The sequence below is a fragment of the Buceros rhinoceros genome, unplaced genomic scaffold (genome assembly GCF_000710305.1).
Source record: "Buceros rhinoceros silvestris isolate BGI_N320 unplaced genomic scaffold, ASM71030v1 scaffold11344, whole genome shotgun sequence".
In the NCBI taxonomy this organism is placed as follows: Eukaryota; Metazoa; Chordata; class Aves; order Bucerotiformes; family Bucerotidae; genus Buceros; species Buceros rhinoceros.
Genome location: NW_010407689.1, coordinates 49,927 through 60,811, shown reverse-complemented (window position 1 = coordinate 60,811; position 10,885 = coordinate 49,927). Strand labels below are relative to the sequence as shown.

At 43.7% G+C, this 10,885-nt stretch overlaps 1 protein-coding gene across 1 annotated transcript in view; it reads left to right on the top strand.

Annotated features, from left to right (window-relative positions):
- LOC104492084 (tolloid-like protein 2) overlaps window positions 1-10,885 on the top strand; it is a gene marked incomplete at its 5' end in the record, with an annotated part of 36,720 nt that overhangs the window by 972 nt on the left and 24,863 nt on the right. Inside the window, 4 exons of the mRNA XM_010134586.1 lie at window positions 1,323-1,440; window positions 1,854-2,032; window positions 2,341-2,446; window positions 7,663-7,787. Of these exons, the coding sequence (XP_010132888.1) occupies window positions 1,323-1,440; window positions 1,854-2,032; window positions 2,341-2,446; window positions 7,663-7,787 (528 nt within the window). The remainder of the gene's footprint in view (window positions 1-1,322; window positions 1,441-1,853; window positions 2,033-2,340; window positions 2,447-7,662; window positions 7,788-10,885) is intronic.

The window sequence follows — 10,885 nt, the reverse complement described above, 5'->3', positions numbered from 1 at the left end:
TTTCCCGTGTCCCCCAGGCTGCCTCCACCATCTCCCACTTAGATCCAGCAGACCTTATTCCCTTGGGCTCCCATGATGTCTCAGCACCCACACTGCTACTAGGAGTCTGTGAAGCCCCAGTGGAAGGGTCTGTTCACCTCCTACAAAGGGAGGGTCTCGTGTAACCTGGCAGAATGTTGAGTAGCCTGCTAGCCACAGCTATCCTCCCACATTTTTCAGAGAATAGCCATCCTCATCCCTCAGGGTCTGATGAGAGAGTCTTCTGTGTCGCATGTGTCCCACTGCCCTAACCAGTCCAGAGCAGTAACACCATCTTTCCATTCGAGGAGTTGTTACCTCGGACCTCGACCCTTAACGCTGTGTAAGAAGCAGCTCTTGCCGTAGTACAGTTCTCTCCTGCATTCAGTTTTGCCTCAGATTAATCCCACCCTGCAGCTCCCCTCTGTGTTCCTTGTGCCCTCCTGATTGATGTACTCCTGGCCCTTCTGTACTCTCTAGTCCGTCTTGAGAGTGGCAGCTTGCTCTGCAGCCCTGTGTGTACCAGAGGCTATGCTGGAAACAGTAGAGAAGCCTCCCGAGGCTGCTTTCTGCTCTGGGGCATCGCTTTCCAGCTGTTCGTATAGACTGTTCTGCATGCTGCTGAGTGACTGCTGGACATACTGCTGCTCCCTGGGGAGGGTTCTGTGGCCCGTCTTCTTGCTGCTGCTTTGTGAGACAGGCACCTACTTGTCAGGTGTCTCTGTTCTAGCCTTTAGCTGTCCCGCGGTTTAGGCACAGAGCAGCAGTGTATCTCTACACTTTCTTACACTGCCCTGAGACTGCCTCTAGCTCCAATATAGTTTTTTGCTTTTTAAAGGTTAATTACCTGATGACAGTTTTAGCTTATTTTTGAGAAGCATCTGTAGCACTCGTGAGATTCCTGTGTCTTGAAAGGTATGTGTGGCCATGTTACATTGCATCATGAGAGCAAATTTGGTGCATCACTGAGTAGCTGTTGCGCAGATCAGAACACTCAGTAGCTCTGCCAGAATGACCTCTACCTAGTGAGGTGGCATTTCTCATATGCAGAAATATTGATGTGCTTAACCAAGTTTGCTACCTGCTTAATTAGAACAATTAGTTCATCAAGCACAAGGAGAGAAAGGGATAATGCATTAAGTTAGAGCTGTAGTTGGGAATGGGTCCCAGATTCCTAGAGGCGTCTACAGGTGTAAGATTGACTCTTGGGAAGATTGACTGTTCCTCCATCCAGATGGAGTCCAGTAGAGATTTTCCTGAAGGCCAGGCCTTCACTGTTTGGTCTTCTTGTATTTCTTTTTCAGGAAGCCAAAGAGCTATCTTTAAGCAAGCGATGAGGCACTGGGAGAAGCACACTTGTGTGACGTTTGTGGAGAGAACTGATGAAGAGAGTTTCATTGTGTTCACGTACAGAACGTGTGGGTAAGTGACACACACATTCCCTGGAGCCATCTGTATCCCTTTCATTGACAAGTGGCTTTGCAAGTCTAGTGCTGGTCAGAATAGACTGATGACGGCCTGGAGGAATCTGTCACAGAGATGCATCTGGTCACTTCCAGTGAGGATTGCCAGGATAACTGCGCATTTGCTCAGAAAAGTGCTAAGCCTTTCTGGGTTCTTTTTGCTGGGATAATGCTTAAAGTGTATATGTACATTTTTACAGGCAGGTAATAAAAATTTCTTTATACATACACACACATGTACATGTAAGAACTGACAGTGTATGCAACTGCTGGCCTGTCCTGGACCCTGCCAGATGCCATCCTCTGTTCCTGTGTCTCAGTCCTCCTCAATTAACTGATGTGTTGCATGAGTTTGTGGGTTTTCTTTCCCAGGTGTTGCTCATATGTGGGTCGCCGAGGAGGTGGCCCTCAGGCTATATCCATTGGAAAGAACTGTGACAAGTTTGGTATTGTGGCTCATGAGCTGGGTCATGTGGTGGGTTTCTGGCATGAACACACACGGCCTGACAGGGATCAGCATGTTACGATCATCAGAGAGAACATACAGCAAGGTAAAATAGCCCTTCAGGTTATTCCACCAGGTGGGTAGAAACCTTTCTTGCTCGACTTGTGGAAAATGCTAGTGGTCTGTGAGCTGGGATGGAAAAGGAGTAATATTGCTAGCCCTTGCCTAGTATAAGAGTCAAAATAGTTGGGTGAATAGAGATTTGAATGTCCAGCTGGAATTGTTGAAATGTAGGAGTATATTTGTTTCATTCTAGGCTCTCGGAGGTGGAAGGCGCGTTTGGTTTTTTTTTCAGTTTGTTTTTTTTTTTTTTTTTGGTGATTTTTTCTTTTCCCTTTGTGTTTGGCATCACAGGCCAGGAGTACAACTTTTTAAAGATGGAAGCTGGGGAAGTGAACTCACTGGGAGAGACCTATGACTTCGACAGCATCATGCACTATGCTAGGAACACATTCTCCAGGTGATAATCTTAGGACTCTTTTCAGTAGCTGTGATTGGCTATGTGGGATACATGGAGCCTAGAAGGAGACCTGTCATCTATTGCAGAGATACATGGCAGTTGCAGTGAGCTCTGCTGCATTGCAAAGCTTGAAAAATATTTGAAAAAACAAGGTGGGTGAAGAGAGGTGTGATGGGCTCCTGTTTTCATCTCCCCACTATATTACTATATTCACCCAGTGCCGATAATCTCAGAGACCTTCCAAAGCCGTGTTAATATGTTTCGCAACCTTCCCAAGCAGGTCGTACATGTGTGTGTGCGTATCTGCCCACGAGCAAGGAGGGTGATGCTAAAACTGGCTTTGAATCACTTGTTTGTCCAGCTCATGTTTTGGAGTTACAGTATTGCCTTCAGGGTCCCTAGCAACTTTACCACGGGAGAATTTAAATTCTGGATCGTGATCTTTAATTATCTGGGTATTTTTTCAACCATTTATGCGTGTATTTTAGATCATGGCCTCTGTGGCTGTGTGACTGGGTTCTTCATGGAGAAGTTTTCAGTCCTGTTCCTGTCCAACTAACTGGCCAGTTTCTGTGTGGGCTGTTTGCCCGTGACTCCCATCTCGTCCCTCCAGATGGAGCCTGTTTTCTTATCAGATAACTCTACTGGGTAGGGAGATAAAATGAACATAGCTATTTATGTCCTGGATTTGTAAAGAGAGTTACTAGATGACCAGCTTAATTTTGCTGCATTATTTGAAGTTTTTTCCATAAATCCCAGTATTGCTCCTTCCCAAGACCCTTCCTTCACTACATACCATGAGTAAAGGGAATGGGAGGCAGAGTGCAAATATTCACACTCTTGAGAACTTTTTGTTGCAAAAATTAAAGGTGTCTTTGGGGCTTTTAAAAATTTTCTTATTCCTCAGTTGTATGGAATTGCCAAGCTTATTGTTTTGTGCTTTTGTTTCTGAAGCTTCATGTCAATCAAGGGAAAATTATCAAACTTGCTGAAATGCTGCTTGTTCTTGCAGGAGGAGGTGCTGGCTGGGCAAGAGTGCTTTGCAGCCTTCAGAGATTTCTTCGGATCAGATACCCAAAGCAAACAATTTTTCTTCCCTCAGGGCATCTGCTGGACCCTTCCAGCATTTGCTAGACTCTAAATGGTTAGAATTGTCTTGCACAAAAGCAGGATTAAGTTATTACTGCCATTTATATTGTGGATACCTTTGAGTCTGTGTCTCTTGAAAACCAGGGTTCTTCAGAATGCTGCTGGGCCAAAAAGGGATAAAAATGGCAAGAGTCCTTCTAAATTTAAATTGGTGCTTAATAGAATTTTTAAGTCTGTTTTCTTTAAGCCCTTTGTCTCTATGACCCACCCTCACCCCAGCAGCAGTCTTTGTGCAGTAATTGAACTGAGCATGGAGTGCCTCTGTGGGCTGATTGTGCTCTCACCGTAAATAGGCAGTGCTGGGAACAGGCTTTTACTTTACCAAGACCTGTCTTGACATCTGCTCCCCTGAGGGAACTATGCTTACTTTAACCAGTCGGTAGAGATTTGTGAGTGTATGCACGTCTCCTTCCCACCTTACTGGGTTTTGCAAATGCTGGCCAATTGCAACCCAAACTGACAGAGGCAGTGAGCCCATAAAGAAACTAAGTTCCAGCAAGTTTCGTTAAGTCCAGGGGCTCGGAGTGGGAGAGAGCCCCTGAACGGCTTGGCAAGGGAAGGGCTGTAGTGAGTGTATTAATCCATTAGCAGATGCTGGAAAGTCCACATAGGAAAAAAATGTTACAAGCACCCCACCAGTGGAGATGGAGCATGGCAATGAGGAGGAGGTGAAGGACACAGAGCTGTGTCTGTGACTTACTGACTTGAAGCAACTCTTACATGGCACTTAGCACAGCCTTTTGGTTTATAACTTCTGTAAATGATGAAGTGATGGTGAATCATGGTCAAATGCTGCTGCAAATCCTGGGCCCTTTTTATTCTAAACTTTGTACCTAGGACAGAAAGGGACAGTTTTTCTGAGATACAATGAGTCCTAGCGGTGGAAATTGTTCCCAGTGGTGCTTTTGAAAAGTGCCGTAGGAGACACAACTCATTTTCAGTTCACAGCGAAACATATTTTTCATTTGCATCTGTGGCTAATAGGAACAGGAGTATGGCACAAGAGACTGTAGCGATAGGAGTTAGTATTTTTTACCATGGGCATTTCTGTTCCTGTCTATGTCAGATGGTTGTCTCTTTTGCAGAGTGTGGATGAAGGCTTTTGTTTCCTGGTGCAATCCTTACAGACAGGGCAGCAAATTAGTTGAATATTTCTGTCTCATTAAACAATTTCTTTTACAGCTGTCAAGACCCATAAATGGCAGCTGAGCAGTAAGGAAGTTTAAACCTCCAGAGAGCCCTAAGCAAATAGTGGGTTACCTTATCTCACTAAGCCGCTTGCTAGTAGACACGGCAGCACAGCCTGGAGTTACAAAGCATGACCTCTGCAAAGCTTGTGTTCAAATCAGGATGCAGGTAGCACTGCCTGGGTGTCAAGGGACATCTTCTCAGTGTATTTGCGACATGGCATCCTAATCCTGCACAATATGTATCCATATCCTCCACAGGTTTTACTGTGCTGAAGTAGAGTTATTTTGTCTCTCTTCTGCACGTGGGGCTGTAAATACAGAGTTGGGACAAATCGTAGCTGCCTGCAGCTGAGTGCTTACCCTGCCTTGAATGTCTGCTTCCTTGAGTGGTGTTTAAGCACCTGTATCTATTGGCCTCAGATGGGACAGTGAACGTTCAACATTTCTTAAGTTCAGCTGATAATTTCATGATGTTTGCATGACACTTTTACACCATCCAGATGCTAATGACTCTTGAGAATGTTTCTCAAACTCTGTTGTTCTTAGCTGGTAGCAATGGTGGGTTGTTGTACTTGACTTACTACTGCATTGGGCAGCTAATGTGTGTTCTGCCTATGCTTGGGCAGCAGGACAGTGGGGCATCCAGGGTTCATGGGGTGTTTTCCTACCTCTGGGAGGAGAGGTCAGGGATCTTATTCAAGAATGGTTCTGGTAGAGTTCCTGAGCAGCTCTGTTTGATTGTGTCTGCTTGGTGTTTACTGTTCCATGAGCCAAAGTATTGATGCTTCTAGAATTGCTCACCAAATGTGCTACTTAACATCATAAGTGTTGTTACGCAGATGGGGTTTGGGTGGACAGTATGGAACTGCTGGGACCTGTGAGGTTTAGGCCAGAAGGACTCTCCTCTGTTCTCAGTTCCTCTGATGGTAAAATGAGGGGAACAGTGCTTACTGCCTGTTAATTTGGAGTCATGTTCTGCAGTGCATGTGAAGGGAGTACAAAATTCAGCTGGTGGAAAAAGGAACACCAGAAATCTTGCTGTCCCAACCCTAGGGTACAACTTTCTTGGAGAAAATGTGTTTAACAGGTAATAAGGGTACTTTGAAGCTGTGGGTTGTTTGTGTTGTGTGAACAATATCCTAGGTGTATGCTATGCACAGAAGGCTGGGGGCTGTGAGTATGCAGTTGTGAGGGTTGGAATGAGAAAAAGAATTGAAAGTTTGCGTGTGCAAGTGGTGGTTTCTTTATTAAATTTTGTCTTTGTTCCCTGGTTGATCCTGGAGATCTGAAGAAAGCATTTCACTGTCCACTGAAGTATGTCCCTGCCAAATGCTGAGTTCTTCTGTGAACTCCTGGGGAGGCTTGAAAACTTACTGTGAGCAAACCAACCCATTCCTCTGTTCATGGTGTTTCTGGAATTGGAGGATTTATTTTTGATACTTAAATAAACTCAGCCTGAGGCATGCAGCTGACATGTAGAATGCCAGCCTGAATTTGTCAGTCAAAATTTGATGGGTTCACCTCAGAGCTTGTAAGCACTGATTTTGGTGCTGATCAGGAATTTTCCTACCACTGCAAAAAAACCCATCCTGCACGCAAGAGTTGAATCTAAATTTTAAAACGGATAAAATTCCTTCCACTTTATTTCTTTTTAACTTTGAATATTTACAAAAGATTTCCACCACCCCCAACCCCCAAATATGTTTAATAGAATATTTTCTGTTCAAGAATACTGACTGCGTCTGTGGACAGCTGTGATCCAAATACTCTGCTTACAATATTTATGTAAAATTAAACCAATGCAAAAAACCCCCTCTCAAACTCCTTCCCAAGGCTCTTACACAGCGGAGCAGCCCAATGAACAGAATTGCTTGAGTATGTGGAGCTTAACCCATACTTGAAGACTGTTATATCAAGACTAGGCGGCACTGAAATTATTGCTTCTGCCCTGATTTCCCATTGGACTCTACAGACAGTTGTATGCTGTCCTTCAGAAAGAGAAGTCTGCCTCACTGAGCTGATGCTGAAGTTTCAATCTCACTCTTAGCCTTGGCACCTCTAAGCCTGTTCAGCATTCAGGGTTTCAGTGAAACACTTCCTGTGGACAGGACAGCCTGGCTGTAAGAGCTTGGACTTTACCAACCTGGAGTTCAGGTTTCTAATTCCTCACTCAACTTTAGCCTTGCAGTCCTAGTAGTACCGTGGGGTCTCTCTTGTGTGGAAGCCCTTGCTTGGATGCACAGACTTTTCATTTTGGTGGAACCAAGGCCTGAACTTAAATCCTTCACTGAGATCAGAAGTGTGGTAGAGAGCTGCTGAGTATGAAGTACCACACAGCAGAAATAGTAGCAAAGAAAAAGAGGCAGAGACAAGTGGAGTTATTAGCTTGGAAACTCATGCAGATCAAAGGTAGAGCACTTAATCTTTTGTCTTGTCTGTGGCAACTGCAGTCCAACTGCCAGCCCAACTCCATCTGCTACTGAACAAACTCCCCTTCCCTTTGTTCCTTTGGCTTAAGTGTCTGATCTGTGCTCCTGCTGAGCCAGATGCACCATGAACCTTCTGCAAGAATATTTCATTGCCTTTTATGATTTATGGCAAGGAATGTGTCTACACTCAAACGAAGGCAATAGCTAACTTGATATATCAGAAGAGGAATTTACTGCCTTCCAGACTTGCCTGTACATTTGGAAGCTATCTGCTGTAGAGAGATGGCCACCTTCAGGCATGCATTTGTCACAATCAGCATTATTCTTTCTTGTTAGCATGGGATATATGGTCAAGGGGATGGTGTGGGAGGCCTACCAGCATGTCTTCCTGTGCATCATGTCACTTTCCCTGCTTCACTGCTCTTTGTGTCTCTGTTCTTCCCTTTAGAGGGGTTTTCCTAGACACCATCCTTCCCCGTCGTGACGATAACGGGGTCCGGCCAACTATTGGACAGCGTATTCGCCTGAGTCAGGGAGACATCGCTCAGGCAAGGAAGTTGTACAAATGCCCAGGTAAATATGGCTTGTGGAGACAGCTCCAGCTTTATTGTAGACATATGGTTTATCTGAAAGGCATTGGAGTTCAAGAGGACCTTAAGATCCCTTTGATGATAGAGGTTCAGGAAAGGTAGGCAGAACATCAAATGCTTGAAGCTAGAGCTGTGGGAGAATTGAACTTGCCTAACATGTGTCTCCTATTACTGTTTTGGAATGTCAAACAGTATTCCTGTTTGGTTTGGGGCTTCAGGTTAGTCCAGTGTAGGCTCTGTTCATAGAAGATGACATCGACGCACAAGACCACATACAGAGTGGGAGCAAGAAGTCAGTGAAGTAGCAAAAGAATGTCTGGTGGACTGGGGTCTCTACACATCAACCATCAAAATTCTGTGGAGTTATTTCTGTAATTGTTGTCCTTGAGTGAGGCCTTAAGGAAACCATAAGTGTATCTCTGTGATGATGGTGTGTTGTGCTGAGGCCTGGGAGATAACATGGAAGCAAACTCAAAGATGCTGATTTGTGAATCAGCTGAGTGCTGGAAGCTGGTGCTTTGGGCTGTTCAAGGAGGGCCATATTTCTCTTTCTGCTGCCAAAGGGTCGATAGACTTGGAACAGCTTTTATAGAACCCATCTACATATATGTCACATAGTAAAGAGCAATGGTCTGGGTCCTGGGATCTGAAATGATTGGCAAAAAGAGCATTGGGATTGCAAATACGATTGGGAGACTAAATCTACCCATCAGAACAAAAGTATCCTTTTAAAGCAGAGAGAAAACTTACACAACAGTTTTAGCTGAATAGGTTAACAGAAAACTAGATTTCAGAGAAGCAATCTGCAGGACTTAAGGACAAGTTGAGTGTGAAGATGTAAAGAGAGGCTTCAGGCAAAGATGGTACCCAGTCTGGTGCCTGCGGCATGGACTGCATCAGCTGAGAAGGGAGATGGCATGGGAGGTGTGTTGCTCAGAGACAGAAAATTTAACAAGCTCTGTTGAATTTCTGCAAGTAATGAAACATCCATGAGAACATATTGGAGAATGAGAGAGGTGCCCCAACTTTGCAGAATGACTCTGTAACATTCATAATAATGCAGGGACAAAAAAAAAAAAAAAAAAAGACTTTTTCATGCATGATCCAGAACTTTATTTAAATGGGTTGGTCTGGCCATTGTATTGGTCCAGAGAGAGAGAGTGGCTTTGACTGACCATAAACCTAATATGATCATAAATGATTAATCCTCTTGGAATAAGTGTATCACAGAGAGAGGGGAGAAGGTGAGGAGGGGGGATAAGTTTTGGGAGTATGCAGAGTCACGTCTTAATGAGTCGCTGGCTTGCACTGCTCTTTGAACCACTTACGAGGCCATGGAAAATGGTTGATAGCTGGCATGCAAATCTGCTTCTTCTCTGTATCCAGATACAGGTCAGAAAATATGGGTTCATAAGGGGCTGGCATAAATTCTGAGGACTTCAGGGTCTGTGATGTTTGGGGATCACTGCTTAGCTTGCAGTGAGTGGTATAACTTTCTTAGATGTGCTAGCTCTAATTAACTTTTTTTTCTTCTTTTTACCACTCGTAATTTTTTTCTAATTTGCTTTTGGTTGAACAAGATGTAGTTCTTGGAAAATTATCTTATGGATTAGTTTAGGAGTTGATCTATTTGAATACTAAAAAACCAAAAAAGATGTCTTGCACCATGTTTCTTTATTGAGTCAGGCTTAATTCAAGCAGGCTTTTCATTCCCATAGCTGGAAGCATAGACTACAGATCCAGATTTCTTGAGGCAAGCCAAAAAGCTGCTTTGGCCTGAGGTTAAAGTCAAACTAAAAGCTACAAAGCAACTGTCTTTAAAATGAGGACCCTTCAGAGTCTCAAATTTTCCATTTGCAAATTAGAACTTTTCTGCTTCTAATGTTTATTTCCTACAAAGCTTTAGCAGAGGTTATTGCAGTTCAGAACACATTTGGCAGCAGAAGGATTGAATCTTTAAGCCTACTAAACAGATTTTCTTCAAATATCTTATTTTTTGGTTTGGCTTTATTTTTATCTTTACATCAGAATTTATACATGTGTTACATTTAAAGAGAAGGGGTACCATAACGTCATTAAATAATGACATTAACATCTTCAGGTGCCAGCTGAATCTGTAGCTCAGATAGTTCTCTTCCTTTGCAAAATGCAAGGTACAGGAGTTCCAAACCAAAGGACTTCAGTTGTATGTTCAAGCAGGCTCTGAATGAAGACTTTAGATTAGAGGACAACTTTTTTCAGTAGTCAAGCTGAGGATTTTTAGGTAAAATGCAACAACATAATCCAGAAGTTGAATGGCAGAGAATGCCGTAGGAAATCCCCCCAGAAAAAGAGCTGGCATGGTGGAGGGTGAGTTGCAAGCATGGACAACCAGAATGACTGCTGTAAGAAACGGGGCTCTACAACTCATTAAACTGGAGCTCTTGTGGCAGCTACAGTTAGGGCTAGCTTAGCTTTTCCATTCTAAAACCCTGCTGTTTTAAATTGTTCTTAATTCCCCAAAGCTTATACCTGCTGGGTTAAAGTTAGTGCCAAGCCAGGTGAAACCAAATGAAATTTGCTGAAGGAATTTCTGGAAGGCAGGATGCATTCTGCTGCATAGTAGTTAATGCAAAATTTGATGATGTGGCTGCCTGGTTGAGGATTTGATGAGTATAGTCACTATAGAAGACTTTAAAACAACATGCCCTGCTGTCTTGTGCTGTGCTAAAGGAAACAGTCCTGTGTGGCTGTGCTAACTGTGCAAGGATGGTTAAACTATAAATTGAGAATGGTCCTGCATTATATCATCCCATCCAATTCTCTGTGCGTTTTCAAAAAGAGCAGTAAAGTGCCTGTCACTCAACTACTTCATTCACAAACAACTTCTGAAGCATTCACCTTCTCTGCTTTTCACCTCTGTCCTTTCCAGCTGCTTGCATGTGCAACAGCCTCTTCACCACGAGTGAAAACCACCTCAGCTCAGTTTCTTGGTTCCCAGAAGTACCAAACACTAGTGTTATTGGACATGTGTGTCTGGAGATTCTCCTCTGTAAGGTTTGGGTAGTTAGCTAGGTGTTTTGGCAGGGTAGGGTTTAGTAG